At 44.5% G+C, this 15,484-nt stretch overlaps 1 protein-coding gene and 1 long non-coding RNA gene across 2 annotated transcripts; one reads left to right on the top strand and one right to left on the bottom strand.

The window, feature by feature from the left end:
- Positions 1 to 2,422: 2,422 nt before the first annotated feature.
- ZFP3 (ZFP3 zinc finger protein) lies at positions 2,423 to 12,466 on the bottom strand. Its single transcript, XM_055576798.1, has 2 exons — positions 12,310 to 12,466; positions 2,423 to 7,023 (listed from the first exon to the last, which is right to left on the bottom strand). Exon 2 carries the CDS (start codon positions 7,013 to 7,015, stop codon positions 5,492 to 5,494), a length of 1,524 nt encoding a protein of 507 aa, XP_055432773.1. The 5' UTR covers positions 7,016 to 7,023; positions 12,310 to 12,466; the 3' UTR covers positions 2,423 to 5,491.
- LOC129649406 (uncharacterized) lies at positions 7,218 to 10,565 on the top strand. Its single transcript, XR_008713102.1, has 3 exons — positions 7,218 to 7,272; positions 8,238 to 8,338; positions 10,035 to 10,565. It is a non-coding gene; the product is annotated as an uncharacterized LOC129649406 (long non-coding RNA).
- Positions 12,467 to 15,484: the final 3,018 nt, after the last annotated feature.

The following is a 15,484-nucleotide window of genomic DNA, read 5'->3' as shown; positions in this document are numbered from 1 at the left end:
CCAAGGGGAAGGAGTTAACTAATTTAGAAAGACAATGAGCAGTGCTCTACCCCATGGAACATCTCCCCACTTCTGCAACCTGGTGCTGCAGGTTGACTGGGGAAGGAGTGTCCTGGTCCCAGAAATGGCAGAGTAGGATTGGGGAAGCAGAGGATGACTCCCACGTGGGAGTCAAGGGAGTGGAGTGTGGATTACAGTTCTCCTGTGACCAAAGTTTCAGCTCGTTCCCACCACAGCTCAGCTCAGCTCAGAGAATGCTGATGTACCCAGCAGAAGAGTGTTAAAGAAGAGTTTGTCTTCTTTCTTGATGACTTTTTGGGTAATCTTCGGAAGCTGACCCAGACCTTTGCTCACTCCAATGTATAACCACACTTCTTAGCAAAAGGCGTCAAATGATCAACTCTGCAGGCCCCCTGCCCTCATCCCCTCCACATCTGTCTTCTTAGTCCCTCCAGCAGCCTCAGAGGACAGTGCTTTCTTCTTTCTGAAGCCAAACCTGCCTTTTGTACCTTGAGTCTGTCCTTCCCCACTGCCAGTAAGTTAAATTTTAGTAGTTAGTTATTAGATAATTATCTTAATAGGCCTGGTTGTAAGTCGGAAGGCACCTAGGGGACGGCAGGTGAACGTCTGGGAACAGCGTAAGAAATCCCACCTTGAAATGTGAAATATCCTCACGAACGACCTGAGAACGATACTGGCCCAGGTCCCGGGTGGTGGGCGCCCCTGGGCTTGAACTGGGGGGTCAGCGTAGTACAGCGGCCGACGCTCACTCCGGGCCCTCAGATCTCTCGCCCTACTGGTCACCAGCAAAAAGGCAGCTCGGGCCTCGGCCAATCAGCGCCGCGTGCCGCCCGCCCTGCCCGCCAGGTGGCGCACAGAGGAGGGTTGCCCGGCTTCCGAGCGCGGCCCCAGCTGCAGGGCTCGCACCCTGATTCGACACAGCTCCTTCCTCTTCGTTCCGGAGGCAGTGGCGGCCGAGTGCCTTCGGCGACTTCTTAAAAGTTTGGCGGTGCCGGCAAGGTTGAGTCCACCGATAAAATCACTGCCTGCAAAGCGTGGTACAAATAAGTAGAACATCAGCGTTCTCATCGGCGGCACAGCAGGAGAGATGAGAGTCGCGGCCGAGTCCCCATGAGAAGCCTGGAGCTGGAGACAGGGACATGGCAGGGTCGGCCAGGGGCTGGGGAAGGGTGAGCTCACGTCCTGGCTGGCCTCGTCGGCCGCCGCTCCCCAGCTCAGGGAGGAGGCGGGCTTCCTGCTCCATGGGAGAACCGAAGCATTCTCTCCTACTTCCACTCCGCGGCGCTGACCGCTGCTGCAGAGTTCAAGTCTCCACAGCCTCGTGGCACGCAGCCCCCGCGCAGTACACAGGTCCAGTCGTGTCGTAGGCGCTCAGCCTGAGGTTGATGAATGTCCAAGGACCCACGTTATTGAAGCTCCGCCCTCAGGTTATCACCAGAATCGCACCCCACTTTCCACTGGATTTTACTGAGGCTCCAACTCCCGTCCATTTTCAGGGGTTCACCCAAGGGCACAGTCTTGGCATAGCTTCATCTCCAAAGCGGAGGGAATGTGATGAGGTTATTGCGGATTACTTGGTAATTTGTGTTATAAGTAAACGTTTGATTTCAAAACGTGTAAGGGACTGCAGGGGTTCAAAGATGAGTTTCAGATGGTCCATGAATTCCCTGAATTTGCATGCACATTTTTCTAGACAGAATTTTCTGGAGTTTCAAAGATCCCAGACCCAACAACCCGAGGAAGGTGCCTTAGACCAGGAGTCACTTAAAAGAACATGTTAAAACAAAACAATAATAAACACCAGCCCAGAAATCTCAGTAACATTTAAAAATAAAAAGAACCATTCAGATGATGGGGGAGAGGTTGTTTTTATTTTTTTGCCCGCTCAGTTTGTGGGATCTTAGTTCCCCCACCAGGTATTGAACCGTGCCCTCAGGCAGTGAAAGCATGGAGTCCTAACCACTGGACTACCATGGAATTCCAATCCAGAATATCTTACATTAAGTTGTTAATCCTGAAAAACTATATCTATCTATCTAAAGAAAGTAGGTAACATTTGCCCTGTTATGAAAGATAGAGGATCTCACCAAGCAAAGCAGATCAAGGACAGTGAACAGCATTGCAAAAACTGGAAGGTACCTCAGCACATGCTGGTGAAATTTATAGGTTGCATAGTACTAATGTGAACTTTACAGGATGGCAAAAAACTGGCAAAACTTTTTTTTTCCTGCCCTACTAGGCAGGTGGGATCTTAGTTCCTCAACCAGAGATGGAAACTGTGCCCCCTGCAGTACAAGCAAGGAGTCTTAACCACTGGATCACCAGGAAAGCCCCAAAGTCATATTTAGACCATAATGAAACAATGTCTGTTGGAATACACATTAGAAAGGCATCAAATCAATAGAATTGTAAAGAAATACTTTATTTACACAAAGCGTTAGAATACCAATAAAACTTTAATTAGGGAAGGGTGAAAATATACATGGACATAGCTGCAAAAATCATGAAGGGTATTTCTGGGTATTTTAGTAGGTCTTTGAGATTGTGAGGCCTGGTATTTTTAATGGGTCTAACATTAAGAAAACTTAAGTCTTTTTTTTCCTTGACAGAATTCTACTTGCACTAGATTATGACTACCAGTTGTAATTACATTATGGTCAGATTCTGGCTCCCAAGTAAATTGAGGGGGAGGGGGCAAACAAGGAAAAGAGAGGAGTCTGAGCTAGCTGGATGAGAGGTGGTAAAGGCAGGAAGTGAGGTTACAGGAAGTGTGTATATAAGAAGGTGGAAATAATTTCATTCACCAGAATTTCTCCTGGGAAAACACTAATATATGTTGGCAGATTCTTCTAGAATGAGATAGAACTTCCTCCCTTAACATTAGGATCGAGCACAACAAAAATTGGCCACAAAATTGCATCTAATGTTCCAATAGTATATTTAACTGAAGGGTTTTTTTTTTTTTCTCTTTGCTAAGCAGTGGGTTTAAGAAGGTAATGGAGCTGGAAGTGGGGGGTTGCTCATTATCTGGCAAGAAAAAAGAAGCTTAAGTGATAAACCTGAGAGGGAAGGACAAAGAGAAAAATTTTCAGTGGCAGTTTGTCCAAGGGCACTCTGAGAACAAAATGTCTAACAGAATATGAACCTCCTTCTCCACTTTTTACACACCAAAATCTTCAGTAAAGCCAGTATTACTCATGGGTATGTTTGTGTGAAGGGATCCTTTGTGGGGAGTGTTAGAGAGGTGCTGAGTTCTATATTAAGGGCTGGCAAGGGGTGTATGTGCCAATAAAATGTTCAAACACAGGAATCAGAAGTTAAGGGAATGGGTGACATCCAGGTTTCAAGTAAGAAAGATATGTTTGGGAATAATTCAATTTGAGCTTGAGCAATGAAAAAAGAAATGAAAGCACACTGCACTTGTAATCTACCCATGGGAAAGAGGTAAGTTAAAGAACTGCTAAAGTCTATTAGTTCTCTAATAGAGGTATCTGGAAGGATGTGGAAACTGTGTAATCAATCATCTTATTTTTACAGCCCTTTTCTCAAGCCAAGGACATGAACCTGAGGGGACACATATTGGGACACAAGAATAAACCCATTTGATGGGTTTGGGCTATGACCAGTTATGTTTCCAAGGACATGATTTAAATCAGCTATATTCAAATTCATGTAGTAATTAATAGAAAATGTACAAAGGATTTTGAATAAGGCAGTAATGCATCCACCTACCCAGAGTACAGCACAGTGCTTCGGAGCACAGCTCAGGGCTGGAGTCTTGGCTCTAGCACTTACTAGCTTTGTGATCATAAGCTTGATCATGTGATCAAGTTACCTGACATTTCCCCTGCCCCTCACCTTTCAAATTGGGCTAGAGTACCCAGATCACTAACGGTTATACAACTCTATAAACTAAAGCGCACTCAATTGAACACTTAGAACAGGAGAATTTTATGGTATGTAAATTATACCACAAGAAAGCTATTTTGTTTGTCTGTTTTTAAAAAGAGAGGATCCACATCATAGGGAGGCTGTAACAATAAAAATGTAAACTGTCTGGCATTGTTCTGACACATAGTAAAAATTCAATAAATACTAGTGATTAGTATTAGTTTAACAAAGAGATTAAAGAATAAAACACTGAAGATACATAAAGTTTTTAAAAAAGAGTTGAGGAATTATTGGGTTGGTTGAAACTTGAGATCATTTAGTTCAACTCCCCTTATTTTACAGATGAGGAAACTAGGGATCAGCAGGTGAAGTGCTTTATTCAAGGTCTAGTTCTTACACCAAACCCCAAGCCTGATGGATTCTCATTAGTGCAATTCCCACTACCTCAGAAAGACTGCCTCAGAAACACTGACACATGAAAAATTGAGGATGTGTTTCCTTGGAGGAAAAAGAAACACAGAGGGGGACACAGAAAACACATGTAGAGATGTTGAAGAAAGAGAATTCCAAGGTCAAGGGCAAACTGAGAAGAGGCTATCACATTCTGGTCCATGAACCAAGGCCCCCAACAGTGGTCATGAGAGCTTAAGTGCTTTGGCAAGGCAGGGGCCCTGGTCAGTCAGGTGAACCTGCTTATCACTGTGGCCTGGTGCCTGCTGACAATGAAGCTGCACAGTCCTCTCTGAGCTACTTCCTGACACAGGATTTGTCAGCAGCAGCAGCAGCAGGAACTGGGACCAAAAGTGAACGCAGCAGAATTCTTGGGAGCAGTCAGTCTGAGCGGCTGTGAAAGAGCTGCTTCTACTCATGTTGAGTGGCCTGGCCTCACCTGTTTTTCCCCTGGCCTTGCTAATCAGCCTCTCTGGATTCTGAGGGCCTTCACTTATGATCCTGTAAATTGCCTGTCAGTTTCCTCCATCAGGGCACCTCTTCAAATCACTGAGGAAGTCCTAGATGGGAGATGACCCAAGTTTCCTGCTTCTTCATTAATACTGCCATCTTCTAAGGAAACTTGATAGAGAGTTTGGAACATTTTGAAGCTAATAAAGCTTACTAAATCCCAGTGCTAAACAGTGGAAAAGACAGAGAGGTATGTCTTCTAGGCCAAGACTTTAACATTTCAGGGGTTAATATTCAAGGGGTCAACTGTGCCATTCCTAGGAGGTGATGGAATCACATTCTTCCATTTTTCCTGAATAGTAACAATCTGGGCTAGATGGCTGGTGCAGACCCCTAATGTTATGTGATCCACAAGGGGGGAAGGAGGAAGGGGAGGAAAAAGGAAAGAGGAGAATTAAGGCCTGAAACAGCTTTTATGATTTAACTCAGTACAATGAAACTTCTCAATGAACAGTTCATAAAAGTGCCTCATCCTTTTTTGTCCAGCTGCTTAAATAAAAATCAATACAAGGACAGGGGAAGTTCTGCCCATTCATCTGATCTGAGAACTCGAGGTGCAGATTAAGAACATGAAGTCTGACTTCAGCTTTTCCCTCAGAAGGCTTTCCTGTTTTGCAGATCATTCCATACAGTGGACACTTTGATGTCGGAGGAGGTGAGAGCTCCGACTGAAGGTCTTCTGGCATTCTTGGCACTCGTAAGGCTTCTCTCCAGTGTGAATTCTCTGATGTATGATAAGCTGGGAGTGCTGGCTGAATGTCTTCTCACATTCATTACATTCATAAGGTTTCTCTCCAATGTGGATTTTCTGGTGGAGAAGCAGCTCAGAGTTGTCCCAAAAGGTTCTGGCGCATTCATTACACTGATGAGGTTTCTCTCCAGTATGAATTCTCTGGTGGACAATAAGGTGAGAGGTCCGTCTAAAAGCCTTCCCACACTCAAAGCACTCATAGGGTTTCTCTCCAGTGTGAATTCTCTCATGTCTAAGAAGTTCTGAGTTCCCCCTAAAGGCCTTCCCACATTCCTTACAAACGTAGGGCTTCTCACCAGTATGAATTCTAATATGTCTGATTATCTCTGAGTTCTGGCCAAAAGTTTTCCCACATTCATTACATTCATACGGTTTGTCTCCTGTGTGAATTCTTTGATGCCGGATGAGCTCGGAACTCTGCCCAAAGCCTTTCCCACACTCGTTACATAGATACGGTTTTTCTCCAGTATGAATTTTCTGGTGTCTAATAAGGCCTGAGCTATGCTTGAAGGCTTTGCCACACTCATTGCATTCGTGGTATCTTTCTTCAGTATGAATTCTCTGATGCTGAATAAGCTGTGAGCTAACCCTAAAGGTCTTCCCACATTCATTACATTCATATGGTTTCTCCCCGGTGTGGATTCTCTGATGTAGGATAAGGGCTGAATTCTGACTGAAGGCTTTACCACATTCTTCACATTTATAAGGTCTCTCTCCAGTGTGAATTCTATGATGGTGGATGAGATGTGAACTCTGAATGAAGGCCTTTCCACATTCGTTACAGGCAAAGGGCTTCTCTCCAGCATGAATTCTCAGGTGCCTTCGAAGGCTTGAGTTAGTTCCAAATGTTTTTCCACATTCTTTGCATTCAAAGGGTTTCTCTCCACTATGAACTCTCATATGCTGAATAAGATGTGAGTTCTGGTTAAAGGCTTTCCCGCATTCTTTGCATGTATGAGGCTTTTCTCCCACAGAACTTCTGTGTGTTTTGTTAGGTCCTAAATTCTCTATGAAGTTCTGGCCAGAAGTAGCAAATGTGCTAACTGCCTCTAATGTGGTGTCTCCCTGACGTGTGAGCAGGTTTGAGCTGAGTCTGCAGATTCGCTCACTCTCATCCTTCTCCTGATCTTTCTCACTGGAGGGTGATTTCTTAAAGATAATCAACTCTGATGCAAAGTCTCTCTCCTCAGATGACTCCTGCCCCAGAATCTTTTCTGTGGACTCTCCGGAATGCCCCTCCAATATGTCTTCTTCACACACTGCTCCAAACTCATGACCCTGGCACGCCACCTTTGGAAGTTTTTCTTCCATTTTTTCTAAAAATGCCCCATGTGGCTGAGATTCTTCGGAAATTTCTTCCTTGGGAATTACCTCCTTGTTCTCAGTCCCCATCTCACAATCTGAAATGAGAGAAGTAAGTCTGTGAAGTGACTGTATCACAGCTAAATGAAGCCCATGCTAGGAAGTATGGAACTCAACAGGGTTCTGACAGCACTCTCTGTATCTGGTGAGATTATAGGATGCTATGGAAAAGAAGAGAAAGATTCAGGATTATGGTGGACATGCTACACAAATAGCAGATGCTGACTGAAGAGAGTGAGAGGAATGATCAAAGGAAGAGATTAAAGGCTGGAGACAGCAAATGGATGGTAAGAAGATGCTGATAAAAGTTCCATAATATTAACAGTGAGTTGGGACAGAACCTGAGGTTGGTAAGGAAAACATTTAAGGAAAATTGTGGCCATATTAGCAGATAATATATGGAGAAGGTTAGGAGAAGGGGCAAAAATGACTAATATGACTTTGGAGTTTATAGAGGCAGTAACCAGAAATGAGTAGCAAGAAGAGCTATCTTTAGCCCAGTGCTGTGGGGCTCACCAGCTCTACAGAATAGGGGATTGTATATGTGGTAGGGGTCACCCATTCAGAAGGTTAACATGACTTAGCTACAATGGGCACAGAAGGAACCACGCTTGACTCCCTTATATTTGGATGAAGTAAGGTTCTAGCTTAATTTTCTCCAGATGGTTACTAAACTGTATCAATACCTAATTTTCCCTACTAATTTGAAATGCCTCCTATACCACAGTCTAAATTTCCATATATATATCTGGGTCCATTTCCAGACTCCTTTCAGTTCTCCTGATCAGTCTATTCCTTCTCTAATACCAAACTGTTCAACCTACTGTAGCTTAAAAAGTTTTAATATGTTACAGAAAGTTCTCTCTTATTGTCTTCTTTTACAAAAACTTCCTGTCTATTCTATTTTTCCAAGTTTTGTAAAATTTCCAAACTTACCCTGATGCTTTTATATCTATCACATCTCTGTATGTCTTCTCTTTTAGTGAGTTTTTCTTATATTTTCTAACTGGTTGTTATTATATATATGTTTGCAATGTTGTTTTACTTATGAGTATTATAACTGACCCCTTTAGGTAATATTCTTAGCACTTTTATAAATCTAAAAGCCTGTATTTAAAAAAAAAAACTTCTAAAATGCTATGGCAAGGATTTTTAGTTGTCTATCCCAATCTTCCCTCTTCCTCACCTCATCAACAGAATAATGAATTTACTTTTCTAGCAACAAGGCTACCTAAGGAAATATATTCTCTAGCCTTCTTTGCAGCTAGATTTTGTGACATCACCAACTTCTGGCCAATGAGACAGTAAAATGCAAATGAAAGCACAAGGGACTTCTGGGATATCTACTTAAAGGTAAGGGGATACATTTCTTCACCCTCCTTGGGGCTGTGCCTGGGGCATTAGGTGACAGCTGGAGTGCCACCTCAGACCATGCATTTACCAGCATGCCCTAGACCAGAGGAGGAAGGACCTTGGGTCCCTGGTGACCCTGTGAAGCTGCCAGACCAGCCCTGGAATGCCTGCCTCTGGATTTCTTTTATCTAAGAGAGAAATGAGGTTTTTCCTTGCTTAATTCATTATGGTTTTTTTAATTTATGAAGTCAAACTTGCTACTAACAGGTACAATGGCCCCAGAGATTTAGCAAGGGTAATAGTAGTAGTGTGAATGAAGAGGAAACAGACTAGAGAAATGTTTGAGAGAACAAATCCCCTAAGACTTGGAGTATGATTGAATACACGCATGAGGTAGGTATAATTAGATGGATAGTGGTACCACCAAGGTTGGGAATATTGAGGAATAGCTAGTTTAGGAAGGCAGATGACAAGTGAGCTCTGATTTGGACAAGATGAGTTTCAACACATCCATACAGTAGTACCAAAGAATCAGCCAAAATATATTGGTCTAAAGTTTACAGCAGTCAAGAAGAGAGATACAGACTTGACAGTACTCAGCATAGGCAGTAATGAATACAATGTGAGAACTGTCAGATACTGAAGACAGAAACCTAGAAAGCCAAAGCCAACATTCAAGAGTACTCCAGTTAAATTCCATGTGCACTTCAGATCCTTCAACTTTTCTCCACCCTGCTCTCTGTCCCAGAAGGCTAACCTACACAGCACTCACCAACAGGCCCTCTGGCTTCCAGTTGTGTTTTACCAATGTGTTTTACCAATGAGGAGCCCCAACAGGAGGCTGAAAGGAGGGAGGAGAGTGAGGTCGGAGTATTTATCCTCCTGGTTCCTTCCTATGAGGTCTCCTTGAGCTCCTGGTGCCCTTCAACTGAAGTTCATTACTCATCTCAAGGAGTCTGTTCTACCCAGCTGTCTCATATGGGTTCCAGAACCTCTCCTACCTCTTTTCTCTTCTGGTCTAGGGCTGGTGACTACTAAGCTATTGCCAGTCCCAGGTTCCTCAACACCCTTCCCACACCCACACCTTTTACAACTTCTTTGCAAATAAACCCTACTCAAATTATCCTAATTTGAGCAAAGTACCTCTTTCCTGTTAGGACCCTAATGATAAAGGGGTAGTGAGAGGAATATAAGCTCTCCAGGAAGAGAAAGAAGGGTTAATGAAGTAGAAGTACCAGAATACAAAGGCATAGAGGTCACCAAGGCCATAGCAGAGGGAACAACAAAGCATCACATGCAGCTGATAGATCCAGTAGGATAAGAACTGGAAAACGTCTGCCGAGTAGTTACAGATAACATATGTGAGAACAGAGTCAGTGGAATGACAGCAGCAGAAACCAGGTGGCAGTGGACTGATTAGTAAATTTGCTGCTTCTTTCAGAAAATTTAGATGAAAGGAGAGGACCAAAATGGGCACTAGTGCAAAAGGCCAAAGAAAATCAAAGGATTTTCTCCAATGGGAGAGAGTTGAATATGCTTATGTTAGAAAGGATGGTACCAATAGACAGAAAGCTTAAGAGGGAAGAAAAGATGAGATTAGTGAAGAAATGAAGATTCTCAGAAGCAGGAGAGACTGGGGAAGGGGAAAAGGGGGATTTGGAGGGTGCTCTTTGTACTGTCCTTTTTCTCTGCCCAGCCTCCAGTCATCCACAGGATCATACCCTGAGGCCTCCTGAGTCACTCAAGGGTGCAGCCCTGGTCAAGGAACCTGATCTCCTACTGGAATCCTAAAGTCTTGGGAGCTTTTTCTGCTACCCCTAAAAATGAACTGGAATCTTCTTCAACGTCCCCCACTCAGTGCCTTCTCTAATTTTCCCATGGAAAAAAGGCAGACACTCAAAACCTGGCTTTCCCTTTTCCATTGAAGTTTTTGAAAATTATAAATAATGTGTACCTATATAACTGTAAGAATTCAGCATAGAGAATTTAGCTCTCTTCCTCAACCATGGTACTATTTGAGTTAGGAAGCACTGTCTTAAATAAATTTCTCTCTAATGCTCATCCAAGAACAAGTTCCACAAGCTGGTATTTCAGTCCCTGTCTACTTCTGACCCCTCTTCTGGCCTTTCCTTTTCACCACCATCTCTCCTATAGTTACTTTTTTTCTATCATCTAGCTCCTTACAAAATCAGCATTCATAAAACTCACATCTGTCTCACACCATATGTAAAATCATGTGTTCACAGAAAAACAAGATACAAGACATAGAAGTTAGGCATGTATATCTATCCCCAACTTCAAAACTGGTTCAAAATTCTAATCCAGAAAGTCTTCCCCAATTAAATTTTGCCCGCTCTGATTATTTTTACTTTGCATTCCACCAGTGCCACAATATTAATGCCATTTGTTAAATATTGTTTTTAGACACCTCCTTTATAGACACCTTTTATGTATAAATAAAACCATCCTTCTTTTTTTTTTTCTTCTTTTGGCCACACTTGGAGGCATGTAGGACCTTAGTTTCCAACGAGAACTGGAACCCATGGACCCTGTAGTGGAAGTGCTGAGTCTTAACCACTGAACCACCGGGGAAGTCCCAAAGCCATCCTTCTTTTGACTGATTTTCCCAGAGGTACAGATACACATTAGACCTTGTCCTCATGTGGAAACACTCCACTACTCATAGCACAAATTCAAATTTCCAAACATAATTTCCTGTTTCTCAATTATTCACTTTTCTAAATTTAAAATGAGTTTTTCCTGGAGAGAGAGAAGATGGACATGCCATCTCAGGAGTAGGCTCAGCACTCTTAGTCCTCAGTTTGGGGGATGACAAGCGTCTGCTGGGTCTCCAAAGTTTAGAACACAGTTTTCAACTCTGCAGATCTGTATTTCTTTTAATGCACTCAGAAATCCTCATTCACAAAATAATGATGCATAAACCAAATATCTACCAACTTATTAACCCTGAGAAATGAAACTTTTAAAGCACCATACTGCCTATATGAGGAGCCATGTAAAACTCAAAAAATTCTTCAGTGGGCTTACAATCATAGCAGGAAGGTTTTTGTGTGTTTAATGAATGATACTTAAATAATGATTCTTGGCCTGGGATTAGGTTAGATGCAGAAAAGTCAACTAGAAAAACCTCTGAAAATACTTCCAGGTCCCACCTCAGATCTCTTAGAGTCAGAATCTCCAGGGATAGGCTAAGTCATCTGTTTCCTTCTTTAGACCATAAGCAAGGATGTTCTATTCATCTTGACATTCCCAGTGCCTAACATATTTCGGGTACCTGGTAAATACACAAGGAATTTGTGTACATGTCTTGTCTACACAAGGAATCTGTGGTACCCAGGAGGAAGAACTGGGTATTTCACTCATTTCTGTATCTCAAGAGCCTAGATCGGAAGTCTGACACATTGCTGATGTCAGTAACTAGCTGTAAAAAGAAGCTCCTTTAAAGCACTGTTATCTTCTTTTCCTCTGTTGTCTCCCTGTTCCCACAATCAGCAAGGCTCTATTAACCCTGCGCTCAAACCTACCTCCTTTCCATCACTAACCCTCCTATGCTAATATCCCGTCTGCCGGCCCTGGAGACAAGCTGCCAGAAGGCCTGGAGTTTCTGACACTGCCCGCCATTTCGTCCCCGCACTTTACTTGGGGATGGAATATCTGAGGAAGCCACAGCTCCCATCGGCCCCCAAGTCAGGACCGAGGAAGGGGGTGTCCCTGCTGCTCCTGTCTGGCGACTGACAGGCAGGGAACCAGGGCGAGGACGGGCCCTGGCCGCGTCCAGGGTTTGTGCAGGTGGGGACCCGGTGGGGGCTTGGGGGACCATAACGTCCAAGGTCATACATCGAACCCGGGTCTGGTAGGGGCCTAAACGTCGAGTTTCCGCGGGGCTCGCGGGCCAGGGGTTCAGGAGCCCAGTGCCCTCCGCTCCCCGCCGGGACGGGATGAGGTCTCACCTCACGCAGCTACCGCCCCACACTCGCTCCGGTCGGGCTCCCCAAGCTTCTCCGCCCGCTCGCTCAGAACCCGCAGCTGTTGTCTTGGTTTCACGGGCGACGGGCATCGGCCACTTCCGGTACCCAGGCAACACTCCAGCCAATCAGCACGCGCCGCACTCCCGGGAGGAACAGGTGGTCGGCTGGCGGGCGACTCCTCACCGTTTCCAGGCTTGCTTTGCCCCAGTTCTCGCCCTCCCACGAGCCCCACCTCGCCGCTGCCTCCCACACCAGCTCCCTGAAGTGGCCTTTTGCGTCTGGCAATGCCCACTTCTGCCCGAGGATCACCGACAAGCTGGGTCCTCCGAGTTTCCTAGAACGGCTCCAGGGATGCACTTCCGCCCTGGAACCGGCCGCTCTGCACGCTGATGTCGCTCCCCAAGCATTGATCTGGACTCAAGAAATTGAAAGTTGGCTTCACTTTCTCCCCGGGCAGAGACTGTGTCCTTAACTTCCTCATCTGCATCCCTTATCCCATCACTCCCTTCGCTGACTCCACGAATCTGGTAAACACATACCCCTACATCCTAGGAACAGGCCGATCATCTGCTGGGGGCAAAGGGAAACCCACTCTTGAGGTCAAGGAGGGCTTACTGGAGGGAGTGATGTTTAGGCTGAAATCTGAAGGTTGACCGGGAATTACCGGGGTTAAGAGTGAAGGGGACAGTGGTTCAGGCAGTGGGAACAGCATTCTACCATAACCTCATTTCTTGAATAGCTTGATAGTTCTCAACTCAGCACCTGTGTACTTGTTACTTTCTCCGCCACAACTATCGAAGCCCGCGCGCCCTAGAGCCTCTGCTCTGCAACAAGGGAAGCTACCACAATGAGAAGCTGGAGTACAGCAACCGGAGAGTAGCCCCATCGCCACAACTAGAGAAAAGCCCATGCAGCAATGGAAGACCCAGCACAGCCAAAACAACAACAACAACAACAACAACAACTTTCAAAAGTGTGGTGTCTGAATCTGCAGCAGCTGGAATGATGGTTAGAAATGCAAACTCTCAGACCCCACCCACAGATTTCCTGAATCAGAAACTGAGGTTAGAGCTCAACAATCTGTGTTTTAACAAGCCCTTCAGGAGTTCTGATGCAGTCTAAAATTTGGGTGTCACTGGTCCAGACGTTCAGTTCAGTCACTCAGTCTTGTCTGACTCTTTGCGACATGGTCTGCAGCACGCCAGGCTTCCCTGTCCATCAGCAACTCCCAGAGCTTACTCAAGCTCGTGTCCATTGAGCTGGTGATGCCATCCAACCATCTCATCCTCTGTCATCCCCTTCTCCTTCCAGCCTTCAATCATTCCCAGCATCAGGGTCTTTTCAAATGAGTCAGCTCTTCGCATCAGGTGGCCAAAGTATTTGGAGTTTCAGCTTCAGCATCAGTCATTCCAATGAATATTCAGGACTGATTTCATTTAGAATGATCTGGTTGGATCGCCTTGCAGTCTAAGGAACTCTCAAGAGTCTTCTCCAACACCACAGTTCAAAAGCATCAGTTCTTCAGCGCTCAGCTGTCTTTATAGTCCAACTCTCACATCCATACATGACTACTGGAAAAAGCATAGCTTTGGAACTTTGAAGGCAAAGTAATGTCTCTGCTTTCTAATATGTTGTCTAGGTTGGTCATAGCTTTTCTTCCAAGGAGCAAGCGTCTTTTAATTTCATGGCTGCAGTCACCATCTGCAGTGAATTTGGAGTCCAAGAAAATAAAGTCTTTCACTGTTTCCATTGTTTCTCCATCTAGTTGCCATGAAGTGATGGGACCAGATGCCATGGTTTTAGTTTTCTGAATGTTGAGTTTCAAGCCAACTTTTTCACTTTACTCTTTCACTTTCATCAAGAAGCTCTTTAGTTCTTCTTTGCTTTCTGCCATGAGGGTGATGCCATCTGTGTATCTAAAGTTATTGATATTTCTCCCGGCAATCTTGATTCCAGCTTGTGCTTCATCCAGCTGGGCATTTAGCATCATACACTCTGCATATAAGTTAAATAAGCAGGGTGACAATATACAGCCTTGATGTACTCCTTTCCCAATTTTGAACCAGTCTGTTGTTCCATGACCAGTTCTAACTGTGCTTCTTGACCTGCATACAGATTTCTCAGGAGGCCTGTCACATGGTTTGATATTCCCATATCTTCAAGAATTTTCCACAGTTTGTTGTGATCTACACAGTCAATCTTCCCTGGGTCAGGAAGATCCTCTGGAGAAGGAAATGGCAACCCACTCCAATATTCTTGCCTGGAAAATCCCATGGACGGAGGAGCCTGGTTAGCTACTGTCCATGGGGTCGCAAAGAGTCAGACACAACTGAGCAACTTCACTTCACTTCACACAAAGACTTTGACATAGTCAATAAAGTAGAAGTAGATGTTTTTCTGGAACTCTCTTGCTTTTTTGATGATCCAAAGGATGTTGGTAATTTGATCTCTGGTTCCCTGCCTTTTCTAAATCCAGCTTGAATATCTGGAATTTCACGGTTCACATACTGTTGAAGCCTGGCTTGGAGAATTTTGAGCATTACTTTGCTAGCCAGACATTAACAGTGTTTCATTTGATCAGCCCCAGTATGTGGGTTAAACAGGAAAAGGATAAGTTGTATCCTCCTAGCTACTTCCCTGCCTACCTGCTTCACTACACTAGCCAATTTAGAAGCCATATGGAGCAACAGGGACCTACTAAGGGAAGAAGCCAAGGCATATGGTCCACAAATAGCCATTCTCAAGACTGGGTGTATGAGGATATGTATGACTGGGTAGGGGCTGGTGTTTCACAGTCTCCTAACAGGTTCAGGACTTCCATGGAATTGCTTCTTATATGTAAGTATGAGCAGTGTTGCTCCTCTTGAAAAAAAAATGGCAGCCAGGAATGTCAGCCACCTCTTGAATTCACACAGAGACAGGAATATGGAAAATAAAAGGCATATGGCTCTTGCTCACCCTTGTCCCTTCTCTTCTCTCTATGGGAGATGTGGGGAGGAGGGCTACCAGCACTGGCTACTCTCCTCTCTTAGACTTCAAAACCGTGCCACTTCTCAGAGTAGCTTACAACTCTGATTTGGACCTAGTACCGATCATAATTATATTTTCTATCCTCTATGGACAACATTCCAAGCTACTACCAAACTGTTCATAACAG

This window comes from Bubalus kerabau, chromosome 4 (genome assembly GCF_029407905.1).
Source record: "Bubalus kerabau isolate K-KA32 ecotype Philippines breed swamp buffalo chromosome 4, PCC_UOA_SB_1v2, whole genome shotgun sequence".
NCBI classification, from domain to species: domain Eukaryota; kingdom Metazoa; phylum Chordata; class Mammalia; order Artiodactyla; family Bovidae; genus Bubalus; species Bubalus kerabau.
The sequence above is the reverse complement of the archived record's forward strand: the minus strand, read 5'-3'. Positions and strand labels throughout refer to the sequence as shown.